Genomic DNA, 20,851 nt, shown 5'->3' on the forward strand with positions numbered 1-20,851 from the left:
AAATGTGTACCTGAAAGGCTGCATGTCAGCTGTTAGTGAATCCCATCTCTTTGCATCATGACTCCCCCACAGTGTGAAGCTTCCCCATCCAGGAGCCATCACTGGCTCCATAGGGCTTCCCCTGCTACCCCCATCAGGCACCTCTGGTGGCGTTCCTCCGGCCCCAGGTTAAGAATGCCCCTCACACATTGTCCCCCTAAGCGGCCTCTGTCTTCATGGTTGATCACAGATGTAGTTGAACACATCACACTGACGCCTAGAATCAGTATTAAGCCTCTTGGTCACCTTGACCCATCAGCCATGCCGGTGCCCACAGGCAGCCCATGATTTGTGAATAAAAGGAGCAGCACACTGTGGGACAAATCCTTGACTTTGTTACAGGGTGTTTTGTTTTGCCAAAAGCGGAATGTATTTATTACTTTTTGTCAGGTTATAAACACATGTTTAGAAAACAGTATAATGAAACAAAAACGTACACAACAACAAGAGAAAGTCTCCCTAATTCCACTTCCCTTCCCAGATCACGTCCTTTACAATATCTTTTTTATTTTTTTATTTTTTTATTTTTGGCTGCGTTGGGTCTTCGTTGCTGTGCATGGGCTTTCTCTAGTTGCAGTGAGCGGGGGCTGCTCTTTGTTGCGGTGCGCGGGCTTCTCATTGTGGTGGCTTCTCTTGTTGCGGAGCACAGGCTCTAGGCGCGCAGGCTTCAGTAGTTGTGGCGCACGGGCTCAGTAGTTGTAGCTCATGGACTGTAGAGTGCAGGCTCAGTAGTTGTGGCGTACGGGCTTAGTTGCTCCGCAGCATGTGAGATCTTCCCGGATCAGGGCTTGAACCCGTGTCCCCTGCATTGGCAGGCGGATTCCCAACCACTGTGCCACCAGGGAAGCCCCCTTTGCGATTTCTTGTCTGCACATATGCATATATATGCTACTGTCTTGTTTATAAACATTCTGTGCATACACATTTCTAAAACTGCTTTTTTCCCTTGGTGATACAGGATGGAGCTCTCTCCATGCCAGTGTGTTCACTTCTCCCCTGTCCTCCTCACAAAGGGGTCAGCTTCACACAGCGTGCTCCGGGACACGGTTTTGGCCCCGTCTCCAGGAGTCACGGGACCAGGGGATGACCTCACCGGGTACACCATCTGCCCTGCCTGGCCAGAGGCTGCATCGGGAGGGCCAAGGGGGCACCATGTGTCGTTGGATCCAATGTGGGGTGGGGCTCTGGGCCCTGAGAAGCTGTTTAGTCTGAAAATACAAACAGGATACAGAAAGGTTTGGCTCAAATAATGGGTGATAAGGTTGTCATGATAATAACCACAGCTGGCACTTCGATTGCGTTTACTGTATTAACTCGTTTAATCCCCACATCTTACAGACAAGGCAGTGAAGGCTCTGAGAGGTTAAGTGACTTACTCAAGGCCACCCAGCTAGTAAGTGGCGGATCTGGAGTGGAACCCAGACAGCCTGACCCCAGTGTGTGCTCCACGCCCCTGAAATGCACTGTCAACTCCGCCCCTGATGCTGTGTGGACACCTCTGTCAAGGGGGTGATTCAGGGACGGTATGCTTGACCTGGGTGGCCTTTCTCCCATGGGTTCAAAGGACACTATTTGTTTTCCGTCCTTCCAGCCGTGCTGAGTTCAGGTTGCTCATTACTGAGGGACATTGCCGATTAGAGACAGACTACGCCGTCCTCCTGTGCCCCGCGTCCTTCAGGGTGTGTCCTCAGACTCAAAAAGTAGAAATGAAAGCATCCTCAGAACTACCACCTTCCCTTCCTCGTTTCCTCTCCCCTCCGCTTCTTCCTTGTTGTTCGATCTAATGAAATGTTGTAGCAAAAAGAGCCCATTTCTGGTCATTGCATGTGGCCTCTCAGACTCCCGCCTCCTTCGCTGCCAAGACGGGTGTGGACAATTCGTCTCTCCCCACCTCCCGGCATCACCTTCTCCGCATCACCTCCCCTGTCTCCTCCGTGCTCCGGGTGCCAGTGCTGGGAGGGGTGGGGAGCAGAGACACCCCAGTTCTCCCCCGATGCTTACCTTTGCTCTGTCACTTCCGAGACCTTCCTGGAAGGACCCCCTTGTTTCTCCTCCTCTCCCTGGGCTGACCCAGAGGTGCCTCTCACGTCTTCATGCTCTTTCTCCCCCTCCTTCAAGGCAGAAGCACACAGGCTCTTGTATTGGCCCCTGATTTTATCCCTTCAGGTTAGGCCTCCTCTTCCCATCCTCAGATATCCTCTCCTTGCTCAGAACCCACGTGTCATAACGACAGTACAAGGCATCAGCCTAGAACATCGCAGTTCACTGAAGCACTTTCTCTCACGTGCCTTTTGCCAGTGACCCTCACAGCCACCCTGTGACACAGGTGTCCTCGTGCCCATGTTACAAATGAAGAATCTGTGATTCAGAGAGGGCAAGTGGCTGGCCCAGCATCGACCAGCCAGTGAGTGGTCCCTCCTAAGCCTAGAACCCAGGGCTCTGGACTTCACACCACATGTCCTTTCTATCCAAATCCATGGAGCGGTCTGAACCGGCAATAAGGTCCTCAGGAAGATTTGGAGCCAGTGCCTACACCTTGGAAACCAAGGACACAAGGAGTCCAGCCGTTCATGCAACTAACAAGGCTGGACTTGGTGCATTCCACGAGAGGCATTAGGGCTGAGTGGCCTCTCAAGGTACATGCAAATATGGCATCTCTGGATCATGAGACCCTGCTTCATGGGAGAGACCCAGGTCCAAGGGGAAGCGAAGCAAGGGACCCTCCAGGCTCACCTTTGGGGGCAGGATGGAGGGTGCCTCCCCAGCCCCTGCTGTGAGGGTGAAGCCGTGCAGTGTTCTCAGAGGGCCTTGAGAGGGGGCAGCCTAAGTGCTATTCATCAGTCCCAGGAATGGCTAATGGAGAAGCAGGTTCTCCCGAGAACCCATAATGGTCTTTGGCAAATGGCCCGAGGTGCCTCTGAGAGGCCTCCCAGCACCTGACTTGCTGCTGAGGCAAGACCCTGACTGTGGGGGGCCCATTCAACATCGGGTACAGCCGTGTCCTCACGCCCCTGACATCATTCCTCCCAGCGTTCACTCCCAGCGACTTCCTAGCCCTAAGCTGAGCTTTCCGGGAAATCACTACACGCCACACACTGTCCCCAGCTCTGGCACTATCTCTAGCCTCTCTGTGCCTCAGTCTCCCCAGCTGCAAAATGGAGCTAAGATGACCCATGTATCTCACAGAGGTGCAGTTGGAATGGCTCCTCCTATATCAGGGCTTCAGAGTGGGGCTTCATGATTTGTCGGTGAAGGTCTCCAAAGACCCACCCTGTGTCCAACTGGAGGCTAGGACTGCAGACTCAAAGCCATGCGTGCATCCTCACTCAGCCAGGGCTACTGAGCATCAATGCAAAAATGGGGATAGTAAGATAATAACATTTCCTCCTCACATAGGTCATTGTGAGGATTAAATGAGATGAAATGTGTAAATAGTGCCGGCTACAGAAATATTTATTCAGGGAAGATCATGGATGGCTTAAAAAAAAGGGCAGGGTCTGGGGGGGACTTTAAAAGTCCTCCTCCAGAACTTTTTTTTTTTTTTTTGCGGTACGCGGGCCTCTCACTGTTGTGGCCTCTCCCGTTGCGGAGCACAGGCTCCGGACGCGCAGGCTCAGCGGCCATGGCTCACGGGCCCAGCCGCTCCGCAGCACGTGGGATCTTCCCGGACCGGAGCACGAACCCATGTCCCCTGCATCGGCAGGCGGACTCTCAACCACTGCGCCACCAGGGAAGCCCTGTATTTAACTTTTTAATAATGACTATGAATCACTTTTATAAAACAATAAATTCTCTCTCTCTCTCTCTCTCCCCCTCTCTCTCAGGATTAAGAGTGGCTTGCCCTAGGAAAAAAAAGCAATTTTTCGCTGTGGTTTGCCCAGCTTTGACATCAAAAGAGACTGCTTTTTATCCATTTGGTGCTCTGAGTTCAGGGGATTCATCTCAGATACAGTTAAGTGGTGACCAGGGCCATTGGCAGTCCCTGAACGGGACAGAGGCTCAGCAGCCTGCCACCACCCCCCGCAGGGGTGTCACATGGCAGTGCTGTCCTCGCTGAAGGCTAACTGATCAGAAAGGGGGTTGGAGGGAAAACTGCTGCAGTTCTGAAAACAAAGGCCACCCAAGCACGCCGTATCATCCTAACAGATGCTACAGCGCTGTTTGACTATACCAGCAGTTACAAAGGAGGTAAAAGAAATAAAACAGAATCCTTGAGCTTAAAACCAGAATTGTCCTCGCCGACACAGTCTGTGGATTTTCTTAGTGGTGGACGTCAGCCGGCTGACATCAGCCATGACACATGGTGTGTGCAGAGCAACACCACCTCCCCCCAGAAAGCGACCTTCATTCATGCTTTCATACAACTGTTGATTGTTCTCTTTGGATTGAGGCCCGGGATTATTCCAGTTTCTTCTCACCAACCTAAGTCTTTCCTCTCTGTGGACTCCTTTATCTTCTCTGCACTTAATTTGGCAGTTCTGCTTGAAATCCACGTAGTATCATTATTGTTCAGATTTGGTTCTAGAACATTCTCTGGTACCCTGTGATAGGATGTGAGCACAAGCTCACACTTCAGAGTTCCTCTGAGGTTTGCCAGGCCATCTTCCCTCCAGCAAGTCTTCCTGAGAACTTCCCCGCGGTGCCTGGGTGCTGGGTGCCACCTGCCTGTCGGGGGCGGGAGAGAAGAGGGGCAACACAAAAGGAGATGCAGCTCCCGGTTGGGATTAGCTGTGAGGGAAGAGCATCTGAAGCAGCAGAGTTGCCACGAGCCAGCCCAGTGTTTTCTTGAACCCTGGAGGCTCTTTCTCTTTCTTTAGATGCAGGTGACTCCCCGCTTCATAAGTATAGGGATTTCCTAATGACCTTGGGCCCAGACTTCACCTCCGCCAAGGAGACTACTATGCCTGCCCTTTCACTAATCTTTATATCTTAAAGTAAAACAGTTGAACCGTAAGCATTAAAGAATAGACTGTAAATACAAAGAGAAAGTTTTCAAAGGAAACGAAAGCTTTCACTCAGTTGAGTGGGTCCTTATGTTCCTGAAATGGGTGATCTCAGTCTCTGCTTGATTTAATCACTGTGTCAGTCGGCCTCACAAGGTCAGATTCTGGTGCCAGCCTGCTTGGGCTTTGAGCCCTGACTCCATTACATGTTTACTGTGTGACCTTGGGCAAGTTACTCAACCTCTCTGTGCCTCAGTTTCCCCCTCTGTAGAAGTAGACATAATAATAGGGGCAGTTGTGTTGATTAAATGAGTCAATACCTGGAAGTGCTTGAAACATGGCTCCTGTCATGAGGAATTCTGTTTTCCACCTGAACGCACTGGCAAATTCATGATGGTGCAGAAAAGGGACCAGAGCAAAGGAAAGATGGGATGCGGGAGCCAAAAATAACCTTGGAGATCAAAGTTCATTTTAAGGTTATTTTTAGATTTCTCTCTACTTGATCTTCAACTATCTGAGAGATCCATTTAGGGTGTTTGTTTTTTTAATAACAGCTTTATTGAGATATGTCACATGCCATAAAATCCACCCTTTGAAGTGTACAATTCAGTGACTTAAGTATAGTCACAAAGTTGTGCAATATCACCACTCTCTAATTCCAGTTGGGTTTTTAACCTGAGGGAGTTTTAAGGGCCAGCGTCCTTTTTTTGGACAGAGCCACCTGTTCTGGTGGCGGTGATCCCGCTGAGTCACGGCAACGGCCCGGGAGCCTGCAGTGCTGCCTGGGGGAGAAGCTGGCCGGTGGCTGGGCTGCAGCGAGCGGGCACTGCGCCCCGGGATGTGCTGCCCCCTAGCGAGGGCTGCAGCTCCGCCCGAAACAGCCCACCCGGCGCCTTCAGGGAGGAGGCTCTAGGATACAAAAAGCTCCTCCCGGGCTTGGACTGCACAGGCAGCGCGTCCTGCTTGGAGCCTGGTGAGCCAGGGTGCGGGACCAGCCCCTGACACGGGCTTTCTTCTTACCTCCTCGACTCTAATTCCATCCAGCCGGTACAGGGTCATTTCTCTGGGTCCTGGAGGGGACAAAAGGGCTATGTTTTTTAACTCTCTGTTGGGAAGGCAGTGATATGATACAATATCCGAAAGATGGGTTTTAGCATCAAAAGATCAGAGTTCATATCCTGTTCTGCCTCTTACTAGCTGTGTGACCCTCAGCAGGTTCCTGAACCTCTCTGAGCCTGTTTCCTCATCTAGAAAGTGAGGATAATTCCTCTCTTGGGGCTGTTGTATTACAGAGATTCGCTTTCTCTCTCTGAAGCCCCTGAGACTGGCTAATAGTCATGACTCAAATAAACAGATGCTGTTAATATTCCAAAACTGCCAAAAATGGTGTCCACTGTTGTCCTGGCTTACCCAAGGAGCTTTCTAGAATCAAGATGCATTGCTGTAAGAAAATTAAAAGGAATAAGAAGGATGGCAGTAGGTGTAGGAAGGCTATTTGGTCTTCATCTCCTTCAGGTAAAGACTGCCCCAGGTCAGCTGAAACCCGCAGACACCCTGGAGAACTGGGCAGGAGCAAAAGCCTGGGTGGGGAAGCAGACAGAGAAAAACAGGGAAAACATACCTTGCTCTTGGGTGGGGACACTAAATATTGTGAAGATAGCAACTTTTATCGTTTTGGCTCGTCATGCAGTTCTAGCCAAAATCCCAATGGAATTTTGAGAATTTGAGGAAAAAATGTTCTAAAGAGCATCTGGTAGAGAAAATGTGCAAGAAGTTCAAACAATTTTGAAAAAAGAAGATGAGCGTGTCTGAGCCCACCTAGAAAATAAGACTGGAGATTCAACACTTAAATCTGGAGGCTCTAGCACCCAAATTGACAGGTGAATGGAGCAGAATAGATGGTTCACTCACCTGGGGAAAGAGGGCAGATTGTTCTATGAATAGGGCTGAGCCCATTGGTTTAGCTATTGTATTTGGGAGAAAATTTTTTAGATTCCCACCTCATATCATACACTTAAATAAATTCTAGATGAATTAATAAATTTAATACAAAGAATTAGATCACTAAAAAAACAGTAGAAAATATTTAGGATCTTTACATACTATAGAGCAATGGAATAAATCACAAAGAAAAATAGACTTGACTGTATAAAAAGTAAAACCCGTCAGTAGAAGCCGTCAGAAACCAAAACAGGGAGTTCCCTGGTGACCTAGTGGTTAGGATTCGGGCTTTCACTGCCATGGCTCAGGTTCAATCCCTGGCTGGGGAACTGAGATACCACAAGCTGTGCGGTGTGGCCAAAAGAAAAAAAAAAGAAACCAAAGTAAAAGGAGAAGCTATTAACCACAAATATGATAAAGAGTTCATGTCACTCATAGATTAAGAACTCATTCAAATCATTACAGTGATCACTGAGGCATGACAGAGAAGCAAAGGATGTAAATGGGCATTTTATAAAAGAAGCCAGTGCATCAGATTTTTACTTTTACACTTCCAGCCACCATGTTCCAAATGGGAAAACTTAGTCCTTGAAAGGAATTGATCAAATCTACAAAACAAAACCAAACCACGGGGCTCATTACATTTCTTAGTGTTCAGTAAAACCTTAGCTGCAGGTTGAACAGGACGACCTGATTTGGCTGATCTGGCTCGCCAGGGCCAGGTGTAGTGTGTCTCCAGCCAGTTTGGGAGGCCTTGCGCTTCTGGGAGGATTCCACCGCTCCCGGGTGGGGCTCCTGGTGAGTCAGCAGGTGAGGTGACTCACGGACCAATCCCGGGCATGAGCAGCTGGGCAGTGACCAGGGACGTCCTGAGAGAGGCTTCACCAGGAAGCAGCGAGGGAGGCGTTACTTCCTAGAGTTGGGTGGGAAGCAGTAGTTGACTCCTTTGATAATGAAACTTGTTCCTCTTAGCACAGGGGTTCTTGTTTGGGGGCTTTCTAAGGGAAACAGACCATCAGTATATCTCAGGGTAGAGACTATCACCATAGAGAATATCACCACCAAATCTTAAGTCTTGAAGGATGAATGGAGCTTTGATCTTCCCAGGATAAAATCCTACTCATCCTTGGGGAGACATCAAAGGTTTGGAGATGATCAGCCTCAGATGCCTCTCCCAAGAGCTCTCTGAGAGACAAGGGCCTCAGTCAGAATGAAAAGTAGCTGCCTAGGAGGGGCCAGGCCACCCACCCTCTGCCTCACCCAGAGGAGGTCTCACTGACCTCATTCTTAGAACCATCCTAAGCCCTCCCATCTTCTTATCCTACATCGTGGGTGGAGAAGACAGCTCAGACACCCACACCAGCGTGTCCTGCCTAGAAAGGAGAGAAATGGAGCTGGACCTGAGTATGCCAGTGGCCAGCTGGTATAAACACAGTGCCAGAGGCTGGCTGTCTCCCCACACCTATGTCAGTCTGGGAAGTATTAGGTGGAGTGTCTGCCCCAGGTGGACCCTCCCACCCTGTAGCCCACCATTTATATGACTTGCCCAATACCTGTCAGAGCTTAGTAAGACTATGGATTTTAGAACATTTGGCCACTCATAATGCATTTTGACAATGCATGACATCAGGTACGCCCTCCACACCTGGCCCATGGCAGACATTACTCATTGATCACAGAAGCCAGAGAGCTAGTAGAGTGGAGACTTGGAGGAGAAAGGCCTGTCCTCTCCAGTTTGTGTTACCAGTTCTCCCCCTGACAACTCGCCTACGGCGACTGAAAAACAGCCTGTGAAATGAGAACAGAAACATAAGAGGATAACTATTAACAAATTATAAAGGAAAACTAGAGATTTAAAGTAAAGAAAGCAAACAAAATTAGAATAAAGGTAAGAACATAAATGAAAGGCAGTAAAGAAAGGGAAATGGCCGCCCAAATTTTAAAAATGAAGACTAAATTTACATCAGAGTTATAAAAAATGATAAAAGTTACAATTATCAAAAAGAGAGATTAAAAGAAAAAGCAACCTAAAAGTTTAGAAAGATAGAAGATAACAGGGAAATATATTTTAAAGGGATTTCAAAAGGTTAATGACCCTCTGGGCAACTTTTACAGTCTTTCTATAAGTCTAAAATTATCTCAAAAAATTTAAAATATTAAGTGAAACGCTAACATGAATCTGGAGTGAAAATTCAAAGTAAAAATAATGAAAAAATAAGGATATAAATAAATATATGTAAAACAAACCAATAAATATGTGTAAATAAATGTTTACTTAGATATGTTTTATTACATATATAGCAATATATATGTATTTATTACATAGCTTTATATAAATATATGTAATAAATCAAATAAATATATGTAAAATAAATCAAGACATTACTGAGATTTTAAAAGGGTAAGAAATAAAAACCAAGATCAAAAATTATAAAAGTTTAAAGGGAGGAAGTAGAAGCAGCTAGAACAGGGGAGTTTCAAAGATAAGAAAAAATATAAAGTAGAAAATAAATATGAGATAACTAGATCATTTAAAAGGAAGATATCAAAGTAAAATACAAGAGACTCAAATTACAGAGATAAAAATGTAAAACATGGAATAATCCAAAGTAACATGAATGAACCACAGCAAAATGACATACTCAAAAGTTCAGAAATTCAAAGTTATGAGTTAGTTTTAAGACAAAGAATTAAATATTCTCAGTAAGGAAGAGGGCAGAGTATGATTAAATGATCGTTTCTAGTGGGCTTTCTTGAGCTGAAGCCACCTCTCAGCTGGGGCTTTTGGGGGAGGGGAATGCATGCTGCTCTTCGGCCCCAAATTCATGCCCCTGCACTGTGCCCTGTTAAGGACGTAGCCTGGCCCTCAGAATGCACACCTGAGGGTCCTGGTGGGAACCAGTGAGGTGAGTGAAAGCCCGTCCCTGACCCCGGAGGGCCACCTGACCCAGAGCTGGGGAGTTGGGACACCCAGGTCAAGTTGATTCCATGGCACAGCAGCGTGTGATTGAACTATCACGTTGCTTCTCTGTGCCTCCTTTTCCTCACCAGCAGTGCCCAGCTGATGTCTTCCCTCTCAGTAAAAAAAAAAAAAAAAAAACCATCAGGGACTTCCCTGGTGGCGCAGAGGTTAAGAGTCCATCTGCCAATGCAGGGGACATGGGTTTGAGCCCTGGTCTGGGAAGATCCCACATGCTGCAGAGCAACAAAGCCCGTGTGCCACAACTACTGAGCCCACGTGCCACAACTACTGAAGCCCGTGCGCCTAGAGGCCGTGCTCTGTAACGGGAGAGGCTACCACAACGAGAAGCCCGGGCACTGCAGCAAAGAGTAGCCCCCGCTTGCCGCAACTAGAGAAAGCCTGTGCGCAGCAACGAAGACCCAATGCAGCCAAAAATAAAAATAAATAAATTTATAAAATAAAAAAAAAAACCATCAAACTCCCAGTCAGCAGCATTTACTTTTTAATGAAGTGGAAAGAGCAGTGAGCATAGTAACAAGTCAGGCCTGCTGAACCTGCCCACCTGATGGTTTTGGACATGAACTGATGTGATGCCAGTGAAATAAAAGTGCACATACAAGTAAATCACACTTTGGCAGCGATACACCCCGCGGATGAGGTTGGGCATCTGGTTGTTGAGAGGGGAGGTGGAAATCTGCCTGCTGTGAACTGGGCAGGTAGCACCTCTCTCTCCCTGCCCCCTACCCCACCCCCAAGCACTTAGCCTCAGCACAGCATCCCAGCCCTCACCTCCCATCTTCATTCCCCAGGTGGGCTTTGAACCAGGATGGCTGAACCCCGCCAGGAGTTCAACGTGATGGAAGATCATGCTCAGGAGGACTACACCCTGCTGCAAGACCACGAGGTTGACGTGGAGCATGGCCTGAAAGGTGAGTGCACAGCCCTGCGTAACGGGCCCAGGTGCTGTGGGGATCACGGCCGACCCGATGGCTCTGGAAAGGGCTGGCAGGAAAAGTTCGCATCCTGAGTTTTAAAGGAGTTTTAAATACCTTATTGTGTTAGATTGTCAGCAGACTTGAAACCTCATTAATTTGTGTGAGCCAGCAGAACTCAAAATGTGAGGCTACTTGAAAATCTGCCTTTTGCAAAGGAGAGTTTGCCACATAAGTGGCTATAGTATGATAAAGATTGCTGGAGGCTTGTTGGTCTAATTAATACAAGGGTGCTCTGTTGAGTCTTTAACCATACCCGTTAACCTATAAATCAGCAGGATTTATTGCATACAAAATACATGACTTTATACATTATTTTTTTTCTCTTCCTTAATAGGCCTGTCTGGCCCCTATTTGGCCAGAGTTGGTTAGCTCTGGGTTTCTTACTGTCCCTATTATACCTTAATAAACCACATCAACCTCTAAATGTTCTATAGTACAGTCTTTTGGCCCAATTGGCTTGGCCTCCTCTCTCCCCTTCACTGCACTGTCTGACCACCGAGATCGGGGAGCCCCATGGAGCACACAGAGCCCTCTCTCTGGCTCCGAATGCTAGTCCCTGGCATCGCTGATGGGAGCACCAAGAGGACCTGTAGGGCACTGGGTTGTACCATAAGGAACCCTCTCCCCACAGTGTCACTGGTGGCCAGTGCCCCCTGGAGCAGCCCACCGTGCAGCCCCGGGATAAGAAAGACGAGGTCCCTGTCTTCTAGACCCATTTCTAAGGAGATGAAATGGCAGTCTACTTTTCTCTTTTAATGCTAAAAATAACAAGCCTGGGGTGTGCGGTGTCGATGGCAGTGGTAGAGCTCCAAGGTGGGGAGGGAACTCTTCTGGGTACATCTATCTGGGAAGGTTCCCTGGAAGAGGCGGGGTCACCAGAAGGAGGCCTGGGTTGGGGGAGCACATGGAGAAAACATCCCTACCTTGGAGACGCTTCAGGACTCGTTGGGGGGGCCTTGTTTCAAAGGCTGACTTCTCTGTACCTGTTGAAGCAGAGAACACATTAGGAGGCAGAGGTTGGGAATCAGACAAGTGGGCTCCAAGGTGGGGGAGGTGAGGGAAGAAACGGGCTGTCCCCGGAGCTCAGAGGCCACCCTCTGGCCTTCTTGGGAGCACACCCAGCCCGAAGCTCTGGGTGAGGGGAAATGCCTGCTCCCATTTGGCTCAACCCTCCCCTCCTGGTGAAGGGCACCAATGGTGGCAGGAAACGTGCATTCTGACCTCTCCCGGGCCACAGCCTGGCTCCAGCCGGAGCTGCTAATTTTCAACTCCCAAGGGGTTGGAACGGCAGCTGGGCCCTGAGAGCTCCCTCATCTGAGGACCTGAGCCCACCATCCCTCCACGTGCGTGTTCTGCCTCAGTATCAGTATGGCTGCTTTCACTTTCAAGTGTCCCTGTTTGGGTGATAAAGTATATGGCTACCCTACTTATAATGGGACTTCCTTAAAATGATGATTCAGGTGACTTCCCTGGGGGTCCAGTGGTTGAGACTTTGCCTTCCAATGCAGGGGGTGTGGGTTTGATCCCTGCTTGGGGAGCTAAGATCCCACATGCCATGTGGCCCAAAAACCAAAACATAAAAACAACAGAAGCAATATTGTAACAAATTCAATAAAGACTGTGAAAATGGTCCACATCAAAAAAAAAATCTTTAAAAAAAAAAGATAATTCAGGCATTTTTGTAGGACTCTACAAAAGTTGGCAAAGGGCTTTAGCCACCGACGTCTCAGGTAGTGCTCACAATAACCAGGGAAGGCGGAGGTTGCCTTCCCCAGTTTACAGATGACAAAGTTTCGTGTGAGATTATGAGGCTAGTATATAGCCTTCAGCTCCAGGTCAGCTGTTTTTGCCTCTGGTCACCCTTAGCCAAGTCTCCTTGAAGCTCCAGTTATTAAACTCTTGTGGGTGGAATCCAACTTAGAATCCCAGCATACTGAACTCTGCCCCAGATGAATTGTGCCAATGAAAAAATGATGCTCTTGGGAATTCCCTGGCAGTCCAGTGCTTAGGACTTGGCGCTTTCATTGCTGTGGCCCAGGTTCGATCCCTGGTCAGGGAACTAAGGTCCCACCAGCCAAAAGAAAAAAAGAAAAATTATGCTCTGTTTAGGGTAGCCTGGTTTAAAAATTAAGTTAAAATATATATATTGTGTTGTCACAAATGTACCATAATAATGTAGGATGTTAACAATTTGGGAAACTGGGTGTGGGGTATCCTCTCTGGTCTATCTTTGCAGTTTTTCTGTAAATCTAAAACTGTTCTCAAATAAAAAGTTCATTTTTTTAAAGTCCGGGAAAAAAAAGTGGTTTTTACTACTTTTATTTTTTGAAAGAGAAACGAAATTCAATTTGTAAAGTAAGAACAAATTTACCAATTTATTTCATGTCTCAGAGGTGCTTAAAGTATGTTTACTGAAACTCCTCAATTCTTTTAACATAAAACGTGATTGGAAGTTCTCTCCTGAAACAGATGTATGTATGAATATGTATAATATATATATGCAAATTTTATGATGCTAATAACCTTTTTGTCACTGCTTTGAAAGTGTTTGAAGACAGTTTAAACAAACTTACCCAAAGAATGTACTTGCCAAGAAAGCAAGTTGATACCTAAGAGATTTTCATAGTTCTCATCAAATTTGTTCTTGCTACTAAGGATTTAGAATGAGTTGTTTTTATATGGGGAGTGAACAGTGTGACTTGACAGAAGGTGTCACTTTACAAGCAACATTTTAGATAAGTGACAGAGCCTTTTTTGAATAATGACAAGAAACCACATGTAAAATACTAAAACAAAGAGCATCTGCATTGATGCTAAAAGTTGGAATAGGATTAGATAGAGGCAAAGAGAGCTGCAAAGTGGGTAAAAGCTGGTTAACCGATAAAATAATGCACCCACCTGAATTAAAAGGTGTTAACGAGTTAACTTGTTAGACCTTCCAGAAGACCCTCAGAAGAGGCTTCTTCCTCCTTCCTTCCCTCCCTCCAAGAAATTTAACAAGGATAAAGCAGATGATGACCGTTGTAGGCTGGGGATGGATTGGGGGAGGGGTGTTTGGGGGACAAGTGTTTGAGGCACCGTCACACCCATAGGCTTCTGTGCTCTGACAGTCGAGGCTGGTCTGTAATAAGACCCGGCAGACAGTCTGCATCATGCTCCCTCACCATGTGTCCAGAGCCTACTTGAGGGAGTTGGCAGGTTTTTGCAAGCTCTAGGACCGGAAGCTTCTTTAGAATCAGCCCTTCTTTGGCTGGATGGGTGCAGCCAGGGCTGAGTGTCCAGGGATGGTGTTCTAGCAGAGGGTGCGACGTGTCTGATCTCGAAGTGTACTAGAACACCACTTGCCTTTTTTCGTCTCGTGAGTCTGCTTCATGCAGAACCAGCTCCCTGTCCTCTATCTCCAAGGCCACCCCCACCCCAGGTGGAGTGGCTTTTGCAGAGTCCATCAGAGCTCCCTTGGCTTTGGATTCTGAAAGGACAGTTTTCTTATAAGTAGCGATGGCTGACATTTCAGGTGTTGGGTGGTACTTGGAGGCACAGACAAGTGTACAGTTAGAAGTAGGTACTGTGTCTTCCCTGAGCTAATTCCTTTGCAGAGGAAGGAGTTGGATCTCTGAGTGTTTTCCCAGGTCATTAATTGTCATTAATTCATGGCAGTGATCTCCCATGAATCTCTTCAGTAGGGAAACACAAAGCCCCAAGTTTACTTGTGGCTTAGCTTTCTGGTGTCAGCTGCCCGTTTGTCAATATAAGAGCCTTTGTCTCAATTGGAACCACAAGCTAATTAAAAGGCAATTTCTCCTCTCGTCCCAGAACAGGTAAACATTGTGTGCCTCTTTGCCTGGTGACCCTGGTTTGGGGGCCCAGCTGTGTTGGGGTGGGGGTGGGATTGGTCCCCTTTGTGGTTTTATCATGTGGCTGTAGTCCATCCATCTGGGTTCCACGCTAGGTGATTTCAGCTCCAAAAGACACTGTCCCCAAGGTCCTCTGAGGTCGAAAGCAGGGGTGGAGAGAGGCAGCCATTCTGAGGGGCTCATTGTATATGTTCCAGAATCTCCCCTGCAGACCCCGGCTGATGATGGATCTGAGGAACCAGGCTCTGAAACCTCTGATGCTAAGAGCACTCCAACGGCGGAAGGTGGGGCCTCCCTCTTCTCATGGCTTTATTCAAGCAGCTCCTTCCCTGCTCCAGCCTGCGCTTAGCCACGCTTTGAGCTCATACGTGCCACCCTTCCTGGCTGCATTTGCTGTTGCCTCTCCCTCTGGCTGAGAGATAGCTCGCTCAGTGCTTTGCAGGACGGGGCTCAGGCCCCGGATGTTGTGGGAGCCACACTCTGTTTTGATGCCTTGCTCGCTAGGGTCAGGTATGGGCAGCTTCATCGTGTGTGAGCTTTGAGGCAGCCACACTTGAACAGGCTGGGACCTGTGGCAAAGCAGGGCCTGACCTCAGCTCCACAAAGCCCCTGCCCATTGTTGTCCCCAAACTTCTTTCATGAGCCACCAGGTCCTAAAGCAGCCGTTTGGCTGAGGAAAGGGCAGGTCAGTGCACATCTCCAAGCTCACACTTTGGGACTGGTCTTGGTTTAGTAGCCTTCATTTCTTGAGCTTGGCCTCGGTGTCTAGACCTTGGCCATGGTGTTAGTCCCAACCCATCTTCTAACCTGTCCTCTGTAGACATTTGGTGTCTAAGTTATTACAAAGCTGCTGATGTATTTCCTGAAGTGTTCCTTGGTCCTGATTTTGACCATCTTCTCTTGCTTCCCATCTATATCAGTCAAGACTGTGTTGATCGCAGGTAATGGAAAACCCAACTAACTGTGACATACATATGAAGAGGTTTATTTGTCTCACATAACAAAATGTCTGGACTTGGGCAGCAGCTTCTCAGTGTCAACTATTTTATCTTCTGCCATCACTAATGGCTGGATTGTTGCCTTATGGTTACAGAATGGCTGCTGTACCTCCAGGCATCACATCTGCCTTCAAAGAAGAAAGAAAGTAGCAAAGCCAAAAGAACCCTGAAACCAAATGTGTGCCCTTTTTATTAGGAAAGCAACAGTTTTTCTGCAGGCCCCACCTAACCAACTTCTGTTTATGTATCATTGGCCAGAACTGGGTCTCACGGCCACCCCTGGCTGTAAGGGAGGCTGGGACATTGAGCATTTTGCCTTCCAGGCTCTTTAGCAAGAAAAATCAAGGGATAAGGGCATTGAGAATGGCTTTTGAGTAACCAGTCGGCAGTATCTGCCCCTCCATCTCTCCATCGTCTCCAAGGTTCTATTCTCAGCACTTCCCTGGGCCCTGCCCATGACTTTGATGAGAACCTGGCCCCAGCATCTCCCCAAGCGTCCACCTTTGGATGAATTCAGAAAGTGGCTGTCAAGTGCCTGCCAATTGATGGTGCATCCGTGGAGGATATAGTGGATGTGGCCCTTCCCCACCTTTGCCCCCCCACCCCAACCTCTGAGGTTCTCAGCCTAGTGAAGAGAATACCAGACCAAATGCTGTTTGCTCTCCTTCTTAGAGCCAGTGATGTTAAGACATAGCCTGCTGATCTTGTTAGGACAGTTTTGCAAGTTGCCTACCGCCCTGAGAAGGTCCTGAAACACTAATGCCAGATTTTATGCCAACCTTCCAAATCAGCTTTATTCTGGAAGAATCTACCAACCAAGTCTTGCTGCATTCTGGACCCTGTCCATGTGTGCATCCCAAGAGCTTCAGCTCTGGCCCTGCAGGGAATGGGGGAGTCTGCTGGGGCTGGATTCTGCCAGGCTGCTCCCAAGACAACTGTAATAAAATGGACTCCTTTTGACGAACCTGAGTCAGGCTCTTGGGAAACTTTCAAAGCTGACAACTCCTTATGTTTGCCCAGAATGGCCTGGGGATATGCCAGGGCATTGCTCAGGGAAGAATGCCGATTTGGAAGTGTTCACCTCGATGAGAGACCAACAGCAGCTCCTGGTGGTGGATCTTTTCCTCCAGCCTCTGCTCTGAAGGTGGATCCATCTGTGGGCCTGTTGTCAAGCACCTGACTCCAGACAGGGCCGGCCTGTTCGTTGCCACCCAGGGGAGTCTGTGGTTTTAAACCATGGGCCATGGGCTCCGGGAGACAGGGGGATTAGAACTGGAAGAGAACTTGGAGGTCACCTGGTGGTGATACTCCCATTTTGTAGATGAGAAAACTGAGACCCTAAGAGGATGAAGGACTTGCCCAAAGCCAGCCTCCCAGCCGAGCCATAGACTCCAGCCCTGACTGCAGGGTTCCTGCACTGCCTTGGTCCCAATCCCATTCTCCTGTTCTGCCCTGCTCTAAGGATCAAACACCTGTGACCAGTCATCTGATTTTCAACACTTCCTCCTTAAAACACTTGCGACCGTCCCCAGCCGTCCCTCTCACTGCAGTGTTTACAGGGGGCTGTCCTGGCTTTCCTGGCAGACGGCCTGGGTGTCTCATGCATGGGTGCCACTCAGAGTATTGATATGCTCCCTGGAGAGATGTCAAGGCTGGAGCACAGCTCTGGGCCCTGCTCTGTGGGGCTGCTTTTTTGCATGTGGCTGAGTTCCCTCCCCCTCCCCCTCCCCCTCCTTGCATCTCTGCATCCCCAAAGAGCAAAGGTGAGGGGTGTGGCACAGCTCATCCCGGCCCCCTAAGGTGACTCTCCGTGGTTTCCAGACGTGACAGCACCCTTAGTGGATGAGGGAGCCCCCGGTGAGCAGGCGGCCGCTCAGCCCCCCACGGAGATCCCAGAAGGAACCACAGGTGAGGGTGACTCCCAGGTCGGGGTGCCCAGCTCCCCTGCTGGAGGATGGGTGCACGTGGGGTTATGCCCGTCTCCAAGTGCAGCAGGAATGTGGGTGGACACCAGCCTCTGGGAATCTCTGGTTGTTCTGAGCCTGATGCCCTTTTGCTTCCATGGCTGGCTGCCTGCCTGCCTGCCTCCCAGAGAATAGAGGACCTTCTGGATTCCTTCTAGCTCCTCCTCTGCTTGTCTTAGCTCCAGAGAGTTCTCTGAGGCAGGCTGGTGGCAGATCCTGCCTTCACCCTCAAGATCAATCCACCCTCCTGCTGCGACTCTGCCAGCAACAGGGTTACTTCCTCGGAGGTAAACAGCTCCCTGGGGGGGCAGCCGAGTGTGCAGCAGCATCAAGATGGCCCACCCACACCTTTGGAGGATTGTGATTGGACAGTCCCCGAGGAACTCAGCGATGTAATCTAGCATCCATTTTTTAGGACTATCTTTTCAAACGTAGCAGTGTCGAACAGATATGACGAGACTGTCCTGTCAACGCGGGTGATGGGGAGTAGCCCAGACAGGGCACTGACCAGAAATAACACTGGACTCGGGGCCGCCAGAGTCACCTGTGAGCTGCCCAGGCCCTTAGGGAACAGCGAGCACAGCCCAGAGCCCTGGCTGTCACTTCCTTCACGTCCCCTTCCCTGGGCTTACGCACGACTCCAGCCGTTGGCTTGGAGATTTGGAGGGTGCTCAGCACGAAATGCAGAAGAGTTCTGGACTGTATGTCACCAGCAATGGACAGCGGGGGAAATGTCCCCTGGCAGGAGTTTTCCTTCCTTCCTGAAGACGGGGCTCAGGGCAGCCGTTTAGGAAGCCTGCAGCCCTCTCCCGGGCCTGTGTGCTGGGGACACTGGGCAGGGGCCGAGCAGCACCACGGCCTCCTCCAGGTAGTTTCTATTTGCAAGTTGGTCTTCTGAGATGGGTGGAGGGGGATGTTCTGGAAGCTGGCAGGCCCCGTCCTTGGCAGTGAAGGTCCTTTGAAGGCCATGGAACGACTCATGGTAACTTGGCTTTTGTCTCCCGCTGTCCCTTTACAATTGCGTCAGTGGGCGAAGCTCTTCCCCTGCCTGGGGTGAAAACTCTAGCCACCTCTTGGCTTTTGATCACTTCTGAGTTATCAAAAGTGTTTTAAGTTTCCAGGGCTTCCCTGGTGGCGCAGTGGTTGAGAGTCCGCCTGCCGATGCAGGGGACACAGGTTCGTGCCCCGGTCTGGGAAGATCCCACATGCCGCGGAGCGGCTGGGCCCGTGAACCATGGCCGCTGAGCCTGCGCGTCCGGAGCCTGTGCTCCGCAACGGGAGAGACCACAACAGTGAGAGGCCCGCGTAACGCAAAAGAAACAAACAAAAACAAAACCAAAAAAAAAAGTGTTTTAAGTTTCCAGAATCACAAAACCCAGTCTGAAAATGCTGATTAGAATGTCCAGTCCTGCATAAGAGCCAAAGCTGCAGCTCCTCTCTGGGACTAGGGAGGGGGTGAGGACGGGGCAGGGGCAGGAAGGTTCTTACTGCGTTGGCGCTGCTGTGAGCCAGCTCCACGTGGTCTGCAGGTGTTTAAAGCTGACTGTTTCTCTGTGGGGACCGTTTTGGAATTCTTCCAGACACCCCACGCTCACCATCCCCATCATCCCTCCGAAGGCCCCTCCCTCTGCGTTTGATTCCAGCAGACATTTCTTCTCTCTTTGGCCCCTTGGGGTCTGAAGAGCCACCTCCAGCCTCTCGCCTGCTCACACCAGTGGCCCTGCTGCATGTGGCCTGAGGTGCCCCCTCCACTATAGCTGCCCTGTGCCCACAACAGGTCCATGGGGAACATGGGTGTTCTCTGCCCCAACAGACTGTGGATATGCAGACTGCCCGTAGGCTTTCTCTGCCACCAAGGCAGGGCCAGCGTGTCTCTCCTCCTCTGGTTTTCCCAGGTGGGCTTCTGACAGCCGCCACCATGTCCCTAACCATAGAGAACTCACACCACGTGTTTCCCCTGCTGCCTTGACACCCTCTCGATGGGATGAGATGGGAGGTGGCCAGGCATCCACCCCCCATCCCCCAAGCTGCTGTCTCTAAAGAAATCCTCCTCAAAAATTCTCTCCCCCTCCACCCTTTACATCCTCAATGAAGCGGGAGGTTTTAGAGTTGGGGGGACATTTTTTCAGCTGGTGGCTTTAACAATATGTGCCTTAATTTAGCACCTCACTTGGGCATGTCCCCTTTGCTGTATCTTGGTTCTCCTATGAAACTTCCCATTTGAGGTCCATTTGGGGGTGCAGTGTGGCCATCCCTTTGCAGGAATCCCTGCCTCGCGGGGTGAGCGTGGAGCCCTCTTGGGGCTCCAGGGATATGGAGAAGCCATATAAGGATGTGACGGCCCAGCCACTGTCACACACCCTCGCTCTCTTTGGCTTCTCTGAGCATCTCCCTTGCTGGGATCAGGGGATGTCAGAGATGTGGGCAGCAGCCCGCAGTTTCTGATTTGCATCAGGACCAGGATATCAAGACACCGCATGGGTAAGCGAAAGCGGTGGGCTTCCCAGTGCCATGGCAGTGATGTCATCGGCATGCCTCCTCATGTCCTCTGTCTCCAGGACTCTGTGCCATTTAGCTGGTCTTGCTGTCACTCTGAGCCTTTCTTCCATAACCTTGTCAGAAACTGAGATCAAACCTATGCTCGGACCTGTGCTTCCCAGACAGTCGGCTGTTGTCAACTGACGCGGAGCTGTCACAGGCCGTACAGTGTCAGCGTGCAGGGGACCCAGAGATGTTCCTGCCTAGGACCTGGCAGTGGGGGAGCTGCCCGAGCCCACTGCTGGCCCCCTGCCCCTCGCCACAGCTGCCCTGGGCCAGCCAGAGGCCTGGCTGTTTATAAGGCCATCATGCGTCTGTCCAGCGACCCAGGGGCTCTTTCTTTTGCCTCCGCCGTGTTCTCTGTGGTGGACCCGTATGGCAGGTGGTGGTAACCTGGCATTTCTGGTTTAGGTGTAGAGACTGAGTCATTGCAGGACTGGCAGAGAAGACTGGTGGCCCAGCCAGCAACTGGTGGGCATTCCTCAGGGTGGTGGCCTCTCTGTCACTGTCCATCAGGGCATGTTGGCTCTCCTGGGATCATGGGGCCACCGCACGTCAGAGTGTGACATGACCAAGTTGCCTTTTAGGGGCTCTTTCTTCTGGACAGTTGTATCCAT

The 20,851-nt window shown here is 49.7% G+C and overlaps 1 protein-coding gene across 8 annotated transcripts in view; it reads left to right on the plus strand.

The window, feature by feature from the left end:
- Positions 1-20,851, plus strand: part of MAPT (microtubule associated protein tau) — a 101,534-nt gene that overhangs the window by 42,866 nt on the left and 37,817 nt on the right. For all 8 annotated transcript variants that reach the window (XM_060080738.1, XM_060080732.1, XM_060080733.1 and 5 more), the window contains exons 2-4: positions 10,695-10,814; positions 14,932-15,018; positions 17,554-17,640. In XM_060080738.1, the coding sequence (XP_059936721.1) occupies positions 10,712-10,814; positions 14,932-15,018; positions 17,554-17,640 (277 nt within the window). In that variant the 5' untranslated portion in view covers positions 10,695-10,711. The remainder of the gene's footprint in view (positions 1-10,694; positions 10,815-14,931; positions 15,019-17,553; positions 17,641-20,851) is intronic.

The sequence above is a fragment of the Mesoplodon densirostris genome, chromosome 18, assembly GCF_025265405.1.
Source record: "Mesoplodon densirostris isolate mMesDen1 chromosome 18, mMesDen1 primary haplotype, whole genome shotgun sequence".
NCBI lineage: Eukaryota > Metazoa > Chordata > Mammalia > Artiodactyla > Ziphiidae > Mesoplodon > Mesoplodon densirostris.